The sequence below is a fragment of the Amphiprion ocellaris genome, chromosome 12 (genome assembly GCF_022539595.1).
Source record: "Amphiprion ocellaris isolate individual 3 ecotype Okinawa chromosome 12, ASM2253959v1, whole genome shotgun sequence".
NCBI classification, from domain to species: domain Eukaryota; kingdom Metazoa; phylum Chordata; class Actinopteri; family Pomacentridae; genus Amphiprion; species Amphiprion ocellaris.
Genome location: NC_072777.1, coordinates 25,264,329 through 25,283,129, shown reverse-complemented (window position 1 = coordinate 25,283,129; position 18,801 = coordinate 25,264,329). Strand labels below are relative to the sequence as shown.

General features: G+C 40.6%; 1 protein-coding gene across 1 annotated transcript in view; it reads left to right on the top strand.

The window, feature by feature from the left end:
- The window catches only part of LOC111580831 (gamma-aminobutyric acid receptor subunit rho-2-like), a 31,439-nt gene that overhangs the window by 2,288 nt on the left and 10,350 nt on the right, over window positions 1–18,801 (top strand). Inside the window, exons 2-6 of the mRNA XM_023288744.3 lie at window positions 1,332–1,438; window positions 8,098–8,165; window positions 13,723–13,946; window positions 14,037–14,119; window positions 15,815–15,955. Of these exons, the coding sequence (XP_023144512.1) occupies window positions 1,332–1,438; window positions 8,098–8,165; window positions 13,723–13,946; window positions 14,037–14,119; window positions 15,815–15,955 (623 nt within the window). The remainder of the gene's footprint in view (window positions 1–1,331; window positions 1,439–8,097; window positions 8,166–13,722; window positions 13,947–14,036; window positions 14,120–15,814; window positions 15,956–18,801) is intronic.

Below are 18,801 nucleotides of genomic sequence, written 5' to 3'. Positions count from 1 at the left end.
CTGTATTTGTGAGGCTTTTCTAAAAATTTATGTCTTCTGTGGGAATCAGTGGGTTTGGAGCTTTGAATCAAAGACAGAATAGTTAAGTCCAGTATGCAAGGAGAGAGGTTCATATTGAATACCTTATGCATTCAGTGCAAGTAAACAGTCAGTGCAAATGTAGAAAGTGGTATGGAAAGAGGGGCGTAAAGAAAAGTCAGAATTTGTGGTTGTTTTTCTGAAGAGTTCACGTGTCAAGAAACCAACAATGTGAGTGTTGACACAGGAAACAGTAGATCACATTATGCCCATATATGTCTCAGTAAGTCCACCAGATTAAAAGTTTTAATACTTCGTAAGTTGGTTAATAACACTACACCATTAGGTTAATAAAGATGTGGCTAAGGTTAGGAAACAACTGTGATCAAGCTTTTAAGAAGAAACAACACTGGCTGTTGGTTGGAATCAAATCCAATATTTTGTTGATCCGTCCATCCACCCCAACCTCCTCCGTCTGCTCTTTAACAGTTTTACCTGACTTCATCCGAAAGTTTGAACTTAAAAATATGTTGTTCGGGTGCACAATTAAAAAAAAAACACAAAAACACAGTACTTGATGTAATGCAGAACTTTTGAATCACCCAGTATCAAAAGTATCGAGAGAGGGAATAACACATTATTGTTTTTGATCTTTTCATGTTTGTGGACAAGAAGAAAACTGTAGAATGCGTTTTATTCAATTTGACCAAACTTCATTTGCACTTTAAAGGGTAGATTTCCAATCCTCTAAGTCTGTCTCATAACAATAGTGAGGTGTTCAAGCTTTTTAGTCTCTTTTCTGGTTGAGATGGAGTAAAATAAACTGTAGTTTTGGAAGATATCCACCTGATGATGTGTCTAACTCAGCCCAATGAAGCCTCATGCACTGCTCAGAGAAAACCTGATGACAACCCATGCCTAATATCTCCTGCTCTTTCACATGCTGCCAACCCACTGAGCCATGGACTTGGCTCTTGTCCGAGTCACTTGGGTCTTTACACCTGCACATTTATCCCACATCCAACACATCTTCTTATCTTTCCCAGACTGTTGCACACACCATTGTTCCCAGATAACCAGCACTGGCACATCAATGCCTTAGCTTCATACAAAGATTGTAATGAGTTTTTCCAATTGAGAGCTGTGGATTTTATCTTCCATCACTTATGTTGAAAGTTCATTGTTAAGGGATCTCCTAATGGCCGCCGTGGATCAAAGGAATGATTAGAAGTTGCCTAATCTGGACACCTGACTGTTGTTTTGTGGCATGCTTGAACAAAGGTGAAACTTTTCTTCTCTCTGTGTGTTGTCAGCCCTCTGTCGAAGAAGGTCTCGGATGGAACCAAAACCCGAAAGGTGAAGACCAGCCATCTGCTGCGTATCGACGAACATGACTTCACCATGAGGCCGGCGTTTGCAGGTAAGCAGCTTGTTCTTGGGCCTCCAAAGAAGTGTGTTTTCTGAGAGATATCACACACCTACGTGAACCGTTAGATGTTTGAGGTCAGCAGTCCGCTGACATTGGCTCAGCCTGTCAGCTATTAGCACGTCACAGTTTACCCTTTGTTGAACCAGAGTGTGAAGTGAATGTTGATGCCATGCTGAGTAGAAAAGCAGAGTCAGGTTTATTTTCCCCACATGTCTTCTTCTCCGCTCCACTGCCAAACACTTAAGAGGATAGAAATATGCGAGAAGTGGAGCTTGTAGTCTGGAGCTAAAGAAGAAAAAGTAGCAACTTCAACCAATTTCTGTCAGCAGGTTCTTTTATATCATAAATACGCAGTGACAGAGAGGTGAGCAGAGGTCATCCTGCTGCACCTGAGAGAAACACTTTGTTCTCATCTTCTCTGTTGCTTCAAAATTATGTTTAAAATGAGCTGCCAGACCTTTTTGAAGCCATGTCTGATTGTTCCAATTTTCCAGCACTGACATTGATCAGTCAGAAGCAAAAGTCAACTCCGGGGTGTTGTGGGTGTCCTTGCTCTCGCACTGACTGTCAGGACAATGGCGCTGCTCCTGGGATTTTTGGGTAGGCAATTAAAAATAAGAAGCTTATTTGTTGCACTGAAGAGTCCCGTTCCCTGGTATTTAGCATAAACGTTCCCTGTTTAAGCACAGGAGGAGGTGGCAAGCTAAATGAAATGTCCCACAGTGAATTTCATGCTCCTCTGTGACTACAGTTGCAGCCACAGATGGGAGCGCGGATCCCACTGAGGACGACTTTTTGTCTTGCATTTGTCAGCTTTTGTTCGGCGGATTCCGCAGCAGCAGAAGAAGAATGTGATCGTCTTATTCAAACATCATCAAAAGCCGCTGTTAGCGCCCTGCTGCCGCCTGTGAGGCTGCCGCGCCATCATTTGGCTGAGGAAGAACTGTGATAGTGCAGCAGCTGCCGTGGTTCCTCCTGGCTTCAAAGCACAGCGACTGCAGTGTTACTAATGAAAGCCTCTTACATGGCCACTTCCTGTGTGCTGGGGGATAGATATTGAGAGCGACGCCTGTGAAAATTCCCGAATCAGACAAAAACAAGGACACAATAAATTGGTTTGTTGTGATCTATTATTCCAAAGAACAAAGATATTGAAAAGAAAGTCTGTGTTTTTTTTTTTTTAGCAAGGATTCTTCTGCTTGTGTCTCAGAGAACAACAGTAGATGAGGATTGTCATTAGCTGTGTGCAGGTGGAGCTGTGAATGTTATTATGCTCCTGTTGTCCTAATTAGAGCACCTGAATTGCTCCTGTTGGGCGGTTCCCCAATAGCTCAAGAGGAGCAGACAGTTGTTTGGACAGAATATTTGTCATCACATCAAGTTGTGACTTCCTGAGTACATCTATTTATGGAGCTCCTCCTCCCTGTCTGCCTCAGGGTGAATAGACCTGTCATGCATTAGTCACATTTGCATTAAAGAGACAGAATGTTTTCCCCTTATTTCACCCACGCAATTCTCAGAACCCTCCGCCGAATACGTCCCGTAACTGGGATTTCTTTCAGGCCTTAGCATCTGTAGTGCGCACGCCTAGCTGTCTAATCTAGTCAGGGTGAACCAACAGTGGATTTACAGTCACTAATCCACGAACTGAGTCAGTCCAGCATGGAAGGCATGAGGGGGGGTTTCTCCCTGTGTTCTTGACACATCTGTAGAAATTAGATGAGGACAGCCCAGTCTGTGAGACTTGAGGACCCATGCAAAGGGCAGCTTTAATCGGAGATATTTGACTGTGCAAAAACTGTTGAATTTATAATTTACAAGTTGAACTCGTGGTTAGGGATCAGCTGTTTTGTATGTGGGTGTTCCTTTCAGTTTTATGAATCAACTGAACACATTCACGGAAATAAAGCAAAAAGTCAATTGACAAAACGCATGCTTGTGTCTGGAAGTTGGTCCACCAGTGAGCTACGCTAAAATGTTAGCTCGTGATCAGAACTAATTGCTGACCCCAGCACTCTCCAACACAGCTGTAAATCCTGATCATGCTTCAGGACAGACATGCATTGCACAGAGACAACAAACTTGCATGCATTTCTACACAAAATGCAATCAGTGTGCAATACAACATGATGAAGTGTAACAGTGTGTGAATCGGCTGAATGAGAACAGGACCAGTGATGTGGAAGACAGTGCACAAGTTGAATAAAATTCCACTATATTTTTCTGTCAAACTTTGATATAGTAGAAACTAAACAGCTGAACAGATTCATCATTCTTTTATTTAACCGTGTGTAGTGACACAGCAGGATTTTTTATGGCATCCAGCTGCTCCTGATATAGAAATTTGTTAATCGAGGAAGTGGTTAGCATGGTTTACAATATTAAAAAACTGAGTTTTAGTTCTCTGAGCACCACACCAATTCCGTTTATCTAGTTGTATTATGGTGGAGGCAGATATCTAAAATCTTAAAGGCTTAAAACAAACAAAAAAACAACCTCCATGTTCAATTGTGCAAATTGGTTTGTGGGGTTTTATCTTGGTACAAATTTATTTGGGTGTATTTGCCAAGAGATCACAGTGTCAGAACTCAATAGCCCTTATGGGATGGTTCTTACCTAATCCCTCTACCCCTAAGACCTCTGCTTACAAAAGAGGCATCCCTGTATAAATTAACCCTCTGAAGTCCAAGAAGTGGTTTTTGTTCCTGTCACATTTTCACTCACTGTGGGCTCATTTTTCACTGGAATATAAAGTCCCGCACCTCTGGGGAAACATCACAACCATGGCTTGAGACAGAGAGAACTAAAGATGTCTTTTGTGCAGCATAACACAGTTATACTGCTATAACTCATTTAAAAAGAAATCAAAGTTGATTTTCTTTTATTTGTTTTACAAAAATGGAAAAACCTGCACTCTCTTAATGTCTCTTCTTTGCTCCATGTAAATTCAAACCTGCAGTTTGGCTCAGTTCAGCTTAAAAATCCTTGAATTTTTAATTTTTTGATTGTTGGCTGCTGCTAAGTCACTAATGGCATTTTGGTTGCTCTGAGGAGTGCCAAAGTTTTAGTTTTTAACAGAATCTGGTTAGAGCAAAGGTCTATTTTTGACAGTTTTCAAATGGGACATGTAGAATGAAGTGGTTTTTAATGAAATATCCTAAGCTTAAATTTGACTATTTTTCCAGAGGGAACTTTAAGTCACACATAAGTTCGTATTAGGACCATCAGAAAGCTGAAAATCTGTTGAGGTTTTTCAGTTTTTACAGTTTGTGAGTCTGATAAATTATGTTATTGTAGCAATTTTTAAAAACGTAACATGACTTTCAAGAGGGTTTGGGGATTGGAGGGCGTTCTTATAAAATGTGCAACCAGATTGCCATAAATTAATCAACAAAAGCATCATTCCAGCACGAGAACTGTTGAAAAAATGGGCAATGATATGATGAGACATCCAAGTATAGTCTGTTGTAATAATGAGTACTCGAAGGAGACTGGATGCAGAGAGCTGTAGGATTCGGGGTGGAGGGAGGGTGAGCATAGCCTAGCTCCTTTTTCCTTCAGGCTTTCCTAATGGGTTAATTTGGTCAAAGTGACCCTTTAAAATACTTCTGGATGCCTGCTGAGAAACAAATTTCAATTAGATTAGCATGCAGCCATACAGAAAAGAGGGAGTGCTCACAAATCATTGCGCACAAAAAGTACCAGCAAAATCCCTGGAAAGCCACTCCTCGAGTGAGATGTTCTTCTGATTTCAGGATGCACACCTGATCGTACACATCAAAATAAAAGACCTTGTATTTGTTAGATTAATAATCATCATGTAGCCTACATGTGTAGCTTTTTTAAGTGGAGACATTGTGAATTTTCCCCCACAGAGAGAGACAATCCATGTACTCATTGACTCAAATAATTGGCCTGATAAAACAAATTGAATAGCTGGTTAAGTCCCCTTACATAACAAAAGAATAATTTCTTTTATGTCACCTTGTGAATGCATATGGATTATGTGCTTTTGTTGTGCTCCTGTGCTTTGATGATAATTCCATTTTTACGAGTAATATTTGCTATTAAATGAACATTTTTTTAGTGAAGCTCTCAAAAAGCAGAACCCAAAAAGTATCAAATCGCCTGCTCTGTTTGCCCGTAAACAGGCTGCTCAGAATTTTAACTTTGATGTATAGTCTTTGTTCTGCTGTGATTCCGATGCTCAGCGGTGCACATGTTTGTGGGACTGTAAGGTCAGAGGGGGAGAACACTGTCTGATGCACTTTTTTGCTTCATGCCCCATTTGAAAGCAGCCCACATGGAAGTGCTACTGAGGGCTACAAGGGCTAACAGGAATTATGAAGCCAAGCATCGCTGTGACGCATTCATGGATCTCATCTGATAATCAGTGACGTTGAATAATTCGTTGATGCTGTCAGCTCCAAATAGCAAAAGGAAATCTTCTGGCAAAACCGCATGCAGGACATTTCATCTGTGCCCGACTGTAGCGTCTGAACACACTTTTAAAGCTTCAGTGTGACGTTTGGAGCTTCCAAACCCTGTAATTTAGACAACATACCAATCTTTATATCCCTCTTTTTTCTTTTTGTACCGCTGCCGTATGAGATCCGGCTGGGGCCTCCTGCTACCCAGCTGCAGAAAGATAGATGAGGCACTCCAGAAGCACCGCTGGTTGAGGCTTTTTTCTCAGCAGGTGTCTGGTCTTATGTCCGCTGAGGGGTCATGTCTGCAGAAACTCAGGCACTTCCGAGTCTGGCACGTGATACTCGGCATATGGTGTGAGTAAGAGTAGGGAGGACACTCTGCTGACAGCTGGAACTGGGCACGAGTTAATATCCCCTCTTCTAGGTAGCAGCTTTGCTGTGCCACCAGTTATGTAAGCCTGGCACCCTTACCGCTGCGCAGATTAACAATACTACAGCAGCCAATGTGACTTTAATACACAAATGACAGAAGGGTGTGTGAATTTGTTTTGCTATTGATGATAAGGCTACTAGGATGCTTTTCCCCATATCCCTGTAAATCCCAAACTGACCTTAAATTTAATCCTCTCAATCAGCTGAACAACAACACGTCCACAAATACGTGAATACTGGGCTCTGTTTGATGCGACTTCCCATGTGGAATGATCAGAGCTATTAGTCATGGCTTAGCAGGATACCCCATCCTGCTATTTTAGAAGTGTATGTGTGACAGGATGAGCTGAATGACTGAATCAGACCTGACGTCAGAATATTTTAAAATCAAATGACATTTTTGCACATCTATCCTTAGTTTGTTAATATTCTTCTGACAAAAACAGTGTAGAAAATGCCAACAAAGTGAGAAAATTCTCAATATTGTTATCAGTAACAAATATCAAAAGTGTCTCTTGAGAATTATAACCATTCCCCCCAGGTTTATATTGACTATTGGTTATCTGTCCAGCACACAGCTTCACTGTCAGTGCTCTCAGAGTGTCGTTTTTGGCTACAGCAAGCAGCTATTTTCAGAAAAAAGGCTCCAAAACTACCCACTTTGCACTATCTGCTCAGCAGCAAACAGCAGATAGACCCAATTAGATATGAGCTGGTGAGCAAAGTGGAGCATTTAGCAGCTGAAGAGGCAAATGCTTTTCTAAGGAGTTGGTGGAGAGCAAAAACAGAGGTAAAACAGAGTGAATATTGGATAAATTGGTATTAACGCCACCCCCAAATTCATGATCATGTTTCTGTTTCCAGCACTGTCTTCATTTTACTGCTGCCTCAGATCTTCAACTATATAAGAAATCAAATGAGAGTTCTGTACAAAGTGGTGATCAGAGGCAGCTTCACAAAGCTTAGTACCAAATGAAGGAAGGAGATAGAGATGGTGGTTATGGAGCAGAGTTTGAAAAATGGTTGATTTTGATCATTTTGTTTGAGACTTCTTGGATGAGGTGGTATAGATCAGAGGGGAGGTGTGCAATAGTGGGTCTGAAAGGCAGAACTGCAAAGATATTTAAAGAACGGGGACTGATTGGCTCAGGGGACGGATGCAGAAGGATGATTGGACAAATGAGATGATGTCAAAATTGTCAACCAAAGGATGTAATGGAAATGATGGAGAAAACAGAACAGAGGAACTAGCAGCTGTCCACCCACAGAGGAATATATATGAGGGAGCATATTGCTATAAGACATAAACAAGTGTAATTTAAATGTGTTTTTTTTAAATCATTATTCATTTCTAAGTAGAAAAAAATGTGTGGTGTGTTTGTTGTCTTCAAACTTGTAGCCCAAGGACTTCGAGAACTAACAAAAGTCGCAATTGACAGTTTTTCTAGTCAGAGAGCCGAGTGTGTGTGTGTGTGTGTGTGTGTGTGTGTGTGTGTGTGTGTGTGTGTGTGTGTGTGTGTGTGTGTGTGTGTGTGTGTGTGTGTGTGTGTGTGTGTGTGTGTGTGTGGGTGTGGGGGGGGGGGTTGCTGTTTTTAATTTTCTTGTGAGACGAGTATGTGCTGATTGTGAATACAACCAATTATAATATAAAGACTAAAGTCTGTCTTTGCATAAACAGCAGAACACACAGTAGAGTTTCGGGACTTTTTTCTTTAAGTCTTTTTTCCAAACAACTCAACAACAGTGAAAAACATGAGTGCCGACTCGATTCTGTTTGTTTCTCTGCAGGACCTGCTGTCCCTGTCGGAGTGGACGTTCAGGTGGAGAGTTTGGACAGCATATCTGAGGTGGACATGGTAAGTGGACCCAGTGCATTAAGTGCCACTCAACACGTAATGTAAAGTTAACAGTTGGACTGCACGATATATTGTTTCAGCATCGACATTAAGACGCACAGTAAATTAACTCTACCACATCCTGTTAGAACTTCTTGGGTGCTTGATGCGAAAGAAAACTCAACAGTTCTCAATAAGAAATCTATCCAGTATATTATAATTTGCTCAAACTGAAAAGTTCTTGGGTTCAGTGTGTGTGTGTGTTTTTTATTTTTGCTGTTTTTTAAACCCCTGAACAGTTAACGTCTTTACAAGTCATGAAGTTTGCTGACATGCAGGCTCCAGGTGTGCCCAGCAAAATGAGTAAGGGACAGGAGAGAAACACTGAAGAGACAGATTTGGTTGCAAAAAGAAACACATCGGTTGTAGAGCTGCACGATTATTGGGAAATAAATCACGATATTTGTTTCCCTCAGTTAAATGAACATGATCGACTGTGAAGTTGACATTTTAGATGCGCTTTGATCTCAGAAAACAGCTAATTAAAAAAAAAGCCACTTGGTTTTGGCTTGGGTAAATCTGACTTTACAACACCTTATTTTACTCTTTTCAAAGTAATTTTTGTTCACAAACCATTAAGCCTAGAGGCTTCTGTGTGTACAATGTTGCAGCCAAATAACCAGCTTTTACCGTAGCCTGTGAGAGAGGTGTTGAAGGAACTTTGGCCAATTGTAGCGATTATCGATAAGCAGTTATTTAGCAAATAGGGTGGTTTGGTTCCAATTTTATCTGTATTTTTGCCTCTACATGATACACTGAAGTCTGTTGAAGAAGAACCTTATTTCAAGTATTTTTTTGATGCAGATTTGTACATTAGTAGGAAGGTAGCACAACACGGGAAATGAGTGCAGTGTTTCATTTGTGTGAAAGTGCAAAAAACCCTCTTTAAAATTAATGAATAATTGTGATTATCAGTCTAATTGTAATCTCAAAATAATCATGAATATCATTTTGGCCATAATCATGCACTACTCTTCAGTTTTATGGAACTACTTTGTCTACAGAAAAGATGGTGTTAACACAAAACAGGTATTCTGTCAGCAGTGTCTTGCAATCATTTCCAAGGCAACACAACTAATTTGTTCAACCATTTAAATCATAAATTAAGCGTCATCTTTGCAAAGCTCTGCATGATGAGTTAAAAGCCAGATCTGAATACCATCCAAGCCAAAAAACTATTTTGTATTTCTTCGCCAGGGTTGCACCATGTGAAAAACAGATCACAGAAAAGTTTCCCCAGTAAGCTTTTTTTTTTTTTAGCTTTTTGAGTTATTTTCTGTGCAGATGGACTCACCTCCAATATCACCCCAATCATCCCAGAGAGTGTAATTCTTTCAAAAAAGAGTTTTTCAAGTCATCTAGTGAAAACTCCAACTCAGATCTGCTGCAAAGACTGAAAATAACAGTAATTAAAAGTCAGTCAGGGTGGGAAAAAAGAGGATTACTTGGATTATTCTGTCTCTCTAACTTAATATTCAATCAACACTAACTGAAAGTAATGAGATTATGAAAGAAGTAGAAGCATAACGTCACTATTAATGATACCGTTCCGATGGATTACGTGACTGGTGGCAGTGAGTCTGGGACTGTTTGCGTCCGTGGAAGTTAACAAATTAACTTCCTGTGCTTCAACACATGGGGGAGAATCTCTACTCAGACAAAGCAGCTAATGAGCCATTAAGGGAACATTCTTCATTAACAGCATGAGAAAGGACACATGAGTAAGACTGTGATAACACTTGTGTCCTCTGTCTAAATTCCTGGGCACACGAGATCCCTGCTCAAATACGGTCTTACTCAGAAATCTCTTGATCTTGTATCAGATATCTATGTTGTGCCTCCGGAGTCGGAGGGACTCCTTTAATATGCCACGAGGGTGTCCTTTTAGTCATTTAGCTGTAGTTTTCAGCTGGATAATCAGAGCTTGATTATGAAAGCTCAGTGGCAGAAATTGTTTATTTTGCTCAAAGTCAGACTGAATGCAGCGTTGAGTAAAGTAATTAAATCAGCCTTCTGTTCTGGAACCGTAAACGGGATCCCAAACAGTCGTCCTGATGTTGTGTAAGCTCCTGTTTGCAAGGACAGCCGAGGATTACATTTAATTTGGAATCCAGGGTTGTGTATTTAATTGTTTTGGAACAGAAGGGAAGGAAAGATGAATGATTCCAGACGACGGCTACTCCAAATAACATTATGTCACATTGCAAAGCTGCAGGACGCTAAACAGTCGCACGGCAGCTTCGCTTTGCTGTTTCGTTTTAAAGCAGGCAGGTTGAGCAAACATGAGGTTTCTTTTTGTCAACCAATCCCATGAAAAGACCAAACCAAATATGTGATCTAGGAATCAAGCCCTTTGGTTCTTATTAAAGACATCAACGTTAACTCTCAAATGATTAATATTTTCTTAAAAAGGCTCAATTTAATCAGTTTTTGCACTAATAAACAGTGAGTACTACTCAAGCAGGTGGAAATATGGCGTTTGTTGGAAAGGTTGTTGAAAATGGCGACGTAAATCAAATGGATGAAGCCTTAGTAAACCTTTCTGTCTGCATTTTTAATTCTCATATTACCAAGTCAATTCTTTCAGAGGCTATTTTATGGTTTGTGAAAGCTCTTTATAAACTAATTTAAAACAAGCTGTGCTGAACTAACTAAATTAAAAAGTTTATTCGTGCAATCATCATCAAAAACCTAAAATGTGAGTATGGTGGCTGTTTCTACCTTTTTATTATGCTTAATAAAGACCTGTAACCAGGATGGAAATAATATTCCATTACATTATTGTAGGAGAAAACCTCAAAGGAAAAGTAGCACCCCGTAATTGTACAGTCTGTGAGAAAAAGTGCTGAAATATACAGATTTATATGTATTACTTGTGTGTGTGTGTATGTATAGTGAGAGGAAGATCGTGGTACTGAGGCTGCATGTGCAAAGGGCTGCAACTGTTTTATTTTCAGTCACATCAATGTTATGTGGTGGCGCCGAGACAAAATACACTCCAGTGTGTTCCAGTGTGGTGCAGCCTCTTCACACGCAGTCACTGAAAGCAACAGTGTGACTCACTGGTGTGTTATGATAGTTTTCAGACAAAATTTGGCTCAGAGGGTCTATCAGTCTTTGGATACACACAGTACTTGTTAAAAGGATCAGTTTGTTGGTGGTTTAGGTCTGCACATACAATCTGGTGATAAGAAGCCCTCTAGTGTTTAATTACTCTCAGAACCTGTACGCATGAAAACAAGGTGCATGGATGTGATAGAGGCCCAGAAAACAATATGTGTGAACATAAGAGCGAGTGTTTCGGCTCCACATGCACAGTGCTTATTATATGCTTGGAACTGCTCAGCATTTGCTTCATTGTGAAGTTGACTTTTCAGACTTTGGAAGCAGATAACTTTGCTCTTGTAATTGTTTTTTTTTTTTTTTTTTGGGGGGGGGGTTGGTTGTCCATCCAATACGATGTAGACCTCCACAACTAGAGTAACAAAAGGTACACCCTTCAAAGTAAAGTGAAAAATTATATCTTAAATTGCCAAAATGTAGTTTTCCATTGCTTATGAAACACAGAGGGATAACAGTGACAAAACAAAATGTGGTAGACATCACATGCTAACATGAGTGCTTCCGAATGCTGTGCGTCCGGTCATAACATGGCAATAAAACATTAGGTTTTTTTGGGTACAACAACACTATCCTTTTGTTCCCAACTCACCATAATAACCAGATTTGACCACATGTGACTTTTTCCCCTTCATCAAAATGAAAAAAAATGAAAAATTGAGGTTTAAGTTTAAGAGAGTTGGCGCCAATTGCAGATAGTGTTTGACATATCATAAACAATTATGTGTAACACATTTCCTGCTGCTGATAGTGTTTTCTCACATGACATCCTAACTCTGAACTTTTTGATCAGCCTTCTTCTTGGAGGTTCTCAAGCAAAACATGCTCAATGATTTAAACAAATAAATCAAAGAGAGTTGAAGACAGGCCAGAGGCTGTAAGTGTTGAAAGCGATCAATCAAAAGACATCAGTCGCTGTCTCTGCCTCCAAAGTCTCAAAAATCAGCTTCACACATCAGCCAGTGTTGAGCAGTTGCAAATTGGGGAAAAAAAAATGTTAACTGAGTTGACAACAACTCATAACAGTAATTCAGTTTGAGAGCCTGGCCTGGATTTTGTTGTTGTTGTTGTCATGGTGCCCCTAGTAGCTCATTTCTAGTTGTAAATGAAACGTGAAGAGTGCCGGGATACGCCGTTCACGTTAATCTGAAATGCTGGTGGTCTAGCAATGTTCCGTGGTTGTGAATGTTTTTGAGCACCTTTAGAACAAGTCTTTGTTGCTAAAATGACAGATAGCCACAAGATAGGTTGAGAAGAGTCATTAATGTATCCTTACAGAGCAATATCTGTCATAGTTTTGCTAACATTAGCTAGCAATAGCCCGCGATAGTTAGTCACAAAGTCAGAAAACTGTATATTCAGTGATAAAGTTTGTTGTTTGCTTGCTATTGGTTATTGTTAGCTATCTGAGTTGGTTTTATTGCTGATTTGGTGGTAGTTATGAGATAACGATGAATGCTAAAATGTAGCATAGTGTAGAGTTTTATTGCTTATTTAGCTTTTTTTTCCTTTTTCTTCATTACAAAATAATGACAAGTACTAAAATGTACTTTAACAATTACACAAGTAGGGAGTGCATGAAGGTAAAATTGGTTGGATAATGTCACACCAATTGTTGCTAAAATTAGATAGCAATAACCTGCTGCTAACATCAGAACAAGTACAGCTGTGGAAACAAAACCAGAACACAGTGACTTCGGAAAATGTGCTGCTTTGTTCCTAATAAGTTTTTAACTTTTCATTTGCAAGAGGAAGTCAGTGCTATTTATTCATTCAAAGGAGTCATCAAAATACAATTCAAAGTATTAATTAACAAGTACATTTGTGTTTATAAATACCACAAACTGATGACATTCAAGGATACTTCAGATCTGTACACTTGAAATAATCTCTCATTAGTAAACACATTACAGTTATTACTCATCGGAGGGATTCAGACATGCCCCTGAACTCGTCTTACGCAACATCAAAGGTACTTTTATGGTGGGTGCCAAGAGTACAATGTGTTGCAGCAGCCATTATTCCAAACTGATCTGGTCTTACGTAATGCCGCGAGGAGACTAGGATAGAGGATGATGATCAGTGGCAAAGGGAAACAGTGCAGGCTCAGGACCGCTCCTGCCTGCATAGCAACAGGGAGGCAGGAGGCGAGAAGACAAGGGTAATCTAGGACCAATGGACGCTGCGGACTGTGTTTAGTTAACATATGTTCAGCACTTCCCATGACTGTGTATGTTTAGTCATAAACAATCTCAATAATCCAGCGACCACGGGCCAGAGCACTGTAATCCCAGAGGAATTCAATAAATCAGATGCAGCAAGTAAGTAGAGTCGTCGCAGTGAGACTTAATCCAGAGGCTGTTTCTGCATCTGCCCCCCCCTCCCCCTGCTCCCTCAGGACTTTACCATGACCCTGTATCTGAGGCACTACTGGAAGGACGAGAGGCTGGCCTTCCCGAGCGCCACCAACAAGAGCATGACCTTCGACGGGCGCCTGGTGAAGAAAATCTGGGTGCCCGACGTCTTCTTTGTCCACTCCAAGAGGTCCTTCATCCATGACACCACCACTGACAACATCATGCTGCGGGTCTTCCCAGACGGTCACGTTCTCTACAGCCTGAGGTGACGACAAGAAGCAAATAAGACTTGGCAGGACCCCGGTGCAGCCTGTGTGGAGCTGGTGAGATTTACACTCTGCTTTTGTTTCCTCAGGGTTACAGTTACTGCTGCTTGCAACATGGACTTCAGTCGCTTCCCTCTGGACTCGCAGACGTGCACGCTAGAGCTGGAGAGCTGTAAGTATTCGCACGCAGCAGTATTGAACACTCTTTCGCCAGGAAGACTATGGAAATAATGCGCTGCAAGTTCACAAAAGGCCCAAAGCATGTTGGCAGCATGTTGCCTCACCAACACCTCCCTGCCGAAAAGCACCAAACTGTGATTCATCAGCAAGAAGCTGGTGCAGAACAACAGCATGTAATTTTATCATGCTTTCACTGAAGCGGGTGTTGCTGCATTTTACAGATGCCTTTGCTAAGCAGTCACAGCCTTTCCATGCTTCAGCTGCAGACAGAAGCAGTCCTTGAAACAGGCTTATGTTAGAATTTAATATTTTAGTTGTCCTGGCTTTCTTCATGTTTAGTAGTCCTTGAAAGCTTATTGAAATGTCCTTAAAAAGCTCTCAGCCTCACCTGGAAACAAGGGGTGTAACTTCCATTTTGAGGCATATCTGTATACAATAAAGCCTTATACCACTGTCCACAAAAACTCAAATGTTTGAGGCAATCAGACAAAATACCAGAGGAAGCTTTGGGCTGGTGTGCTGTTGCTCCAGGGCAATGGGCCAATACAGCACAGCTGGCAGAAGCAGCCAGATGTGGCTTTGAGCTGTTGCCCCGTGCACCTTACTCACCCTAACTGCACCCTCTGACTTCTGTTTGCTTCCAAAACTGCAAGCCAACCTGCATGGTTGTCATTTTCAGAGTGATGATGAAGTCGTGCATGCTATTGGCTCAAGATGTGACCTTTTTTCAACATCGATTGGCCAAGTGCATTGAAGATTAGGGGGCTATGCCGACAATAAAGCAAGAACAACCTTTTTTGTTTGACATTTTCTGGTGTGGCCGAGAACTTTCTGAAGAACCCTGATAAATTTCACCAACAAAAACACATGCCATACCCACGTCTTCTGAATATGCCTCTTTTGTCATGGAAACAGATTCATTTGCATTTCCAGTCACCTTAAATTAGCAGCTTTTCAGTCGCTGTTACCGTCAGTGAATCAACTCCTCCTGCACAGATACAAGCATTGAGTTTCACTGACAGTACCTTAATACCTCTCAAAAACAAATAAGTAGACTGGAATATTTGGAATGACTTGTTAACAAATAGAAGCAGCAGCAACTACAGCAACACATCCTAGACATAGAAACCCATGTATGGGTTAAACCTACACTACCATTCAAAGGTTTGGGGGTCACTTAGAAATGTCCTTATTTTTGAAAGACAAGCATTTTTTTTCCAATGAAGATAACATTACATTAATCAGAAATACAGTCTAGACATTGTTAATGTGTTAAATGACTATTCTAGCCGGAAACGGCTGATTTTTAATGTAATATCTCCATAGGGGTACAGAGGAACATTTCCAGCAACCATCACTCCTGTGTTCTAATGCTACATTGTGTTAGCTAATGGTGTTGAAAGGCTAACTGATGATTAGAAAACCCTTGTGCGATTATGTTAGCACATGAATAAAAAGGTGAGTTTTCATGGAAAACATGAAATTGTCTGGGTGACCCCAAACATTTGAACAGTAGTGTATATATTTATTCAGCTGGCCTTTATTAGTAACTGCCCTTTATTTGCTTGACTCTTATTTGAGACTCAGCTGATCTCTGAGTGTTTTCTAACCTCAGTTCCAGCTGCTGACACTGAAACTAATGCACCTCTCCACTTTACTTCCTACATTCCTTCTTCCTTTCCTTCAGATGCCTACACCGACGAGGACCTGATGCTGTACTGGAAAAGCGGTGATGAGTCTCTGAGCACCGACGACAGGATTTCGCTGTCTCAGTTCCTCATTCAGAAGTTTCACACTACCTCCAGACTGGCTTTCTACAGCAGCACAGGTCAAGAAGCAAAGCAAACTCTGAGTGCAACTTTTAAATGCATTTTTTTTTGTAAGGCTGGATGCCCACTGGGAAAAACTGGCAACTGCTCTTAAGGGCTACAAAGCCCCAAGGCGTGGGAATTAGTTTGGAGAAATTTTATCAACTGATAAATACGAACTGAATTTGAAAGTTCCTTAATCCAGTTAATTCATTTACAGCTAATTTTGAGGCCCTGTATTGTCAAGGGGCCCAATGTCAACATCTAATTTTAACACCATTAATATTTCAGTTGACATAATGACTACATGGTAGATATTCCTGAGTGAATTTGTGTTTAATCGGCGTACAGACAAATTAAGTTGGAGAACACATGGGGAGTTTAACAGTAATGAGGGAAGTCAAAGAACCCCAGGGCATGTTCATTTATATAGCATATTTAATATGCAAAACACCCCACGAAATGCATTGGATCAACTGGGAAATTAAAATTATTAAAAAAGAGAGACATACACTAAAGCATACAATATTTGGAACATACAGAAAGTGTCTCAAGTGTAAAGTGGATACTAGTGAAGGTCTCTAACGTGGATTTAGTTGGAAAAGGTCCTCTTTGTTCCTTTATGTTGTTTAGGCTGGACTCAGTTTGACCTGAGAAACTCATGGTTAAAGATGGGATCAGACTTGTGCTAAACTATGCAAACGTTTTAGGCAGTAAAAGTAAAGCGATAATGCCATGAATAGTAAATAGTTTATTGACTGATTCTTTGTATAGCTCTGGCTCAATGTCTGAATTCATTAGCCTACTGGAGAGTAAATCTGGGACCAATCAGATGTCTCCCTGATGGTTTGATGTGCTGTCTGGGATGCATAAGAATTTGAGCTTCTAAAGTGCTTTAAACTTCTGCCCATTACTGACTTTTAGCTCTAAACCACCAATAGTTTTATGTACAAGCAGTAGTGCTTGGAAATCTAGTGGATACACAATGGAATCAAGGCTCTACTGCTCAAGTTTAGTCTGAATGAAGTTGTATTAAGGTTAGCCAGGGCTGGACTGGGACAAAAAATCTGCCTAATTGGCCAAACGTATCATCCAGCTCCCCTAAACATATGTATGTATGTATATGTACAATTTATTTATATACCAACCGTGACACTCTCTAAAAACACTAAAGCTTTGTAAAGAGTTTAAAAGAATCATGAAAAACATGAAAAATTCCTTTAAAAAGGGACAAAAGTGATGAAACTGTAACACATGAAATTTCACTTCACTATGTCAAAATGATGCTTGTGATCTCCTTTGATGAATCCTTTAAAAAAAACAGGTGAAGGTATCCTGCGTGTAAGAGAGAGAGAAGCGATGATAAATGATTGATCAGAGTATGAACATCATCTAGATTAAAGTAGCTTTGCATAAACTGAGAAGCCACACAAAAGCTGCCTCTCAAATACACCCCCCCCACACACACACACACACACACATACACACACACATCCCATAAGATCCCATCACCTCATAGATAAATGAACAAAACACAAAAGCTGTCAGCTGACGCACTGTTTATGTGGATAAATTGTGGCCAATAAAATAGCGACGTTCTCTCAATAACATGGTATCAGAGACTCATTAAAAGATATTTTAGCTCATCTGAAAAGAGCTTTCTAGCCACTAGCAAATGTTTTTTAATTATCTTAGCCAGTGGATACAGCGTGTTAGTCACCGTGACCTTCCTTCATGGTAATATTCGGATGTTTTCCACTGCAGGAGCTATTACTTCAGGGTGGCCTGAACCTTTGCATGTGTTTAAACCACAGGAATCACCTCTGAAAAACCTCTTTTGGGGCCATTTTTGGGGGAGAAAAAAAGTACCGTTACCTGGGTAGCTCCAACAAAAACTGCTGTGTGGGTTTTGACGTGGTGATCAAAAGGACAGATGTTGATTGGTTCAACTCAGAGAGAACCACACGAGCTTCTACCTTCTTGACGTCTTTGAGGAATGCTCTTCTTCTCTCCAACATCACCATGAGCAATGCAAAATTCTCCATATAGGCTAACACATCAAACTTCTACTGTTCCTACATACTCTTCAAACTGAGTTTATATCCAGTTGCTCCTGTTTGTCATTGTTTTGCTGCATTTGGAAGCAATGTCATGGCTACCGAGATGGAAACAGAAAGACTGAAAGTGCTAATTACTGACTCAATCCTGTGTACATTGGTGGCATCTTATGCTGCAGTGGAAACGCCTTTTACCGTTGTACCCAGCAACTTCCAAACTACAACTGCATTCATAAAAACGCAAATTTTGCAGAATTTGTTTCATTGTAACGTGGTCAACATTGCAAATACCAGCTAGTTTAATAAACACCGGCACTCCATTGTATCAAGCAGATCCTAATGGGACTCAACTGTAGCCTAATGCTAATCATCATAATCACCTCTTATTACATACTGTGAAGCCAAGCAGCCAGTTGATTGTTAGCTTCTCCACTCTCGCCCTTTATCCCTCTCCCTCTCCTCATCCTCCTTCCTGGGACTGCCACCACCATCATCAGCCGCTGGTGATGAGGAAGGTCCTGCAGCAAAGTGTCAGTGATTTTTTGCACATTTGGCAGCATCTGCCTGAAGGGCCTGTCTTTTCTTGGCCTGCGATTTCTCAGCACTTCACTTGCATTTTCTCTTATGCATCTTGGCACTTTGAATTTTTTTTTTTTTTTTTTGCAATTTGCAGATGTGCTGTTTGGTGAAGGAACTGAGAGGGAGAGGTTTAATGATGTGACTGGATATAAATGGTGTAAATTAAGACAAAAATAAAGGGCCAGTCTATGTGTTTTGTGGACCGGAGAGACCCCCCCCAAAAAAAAAAA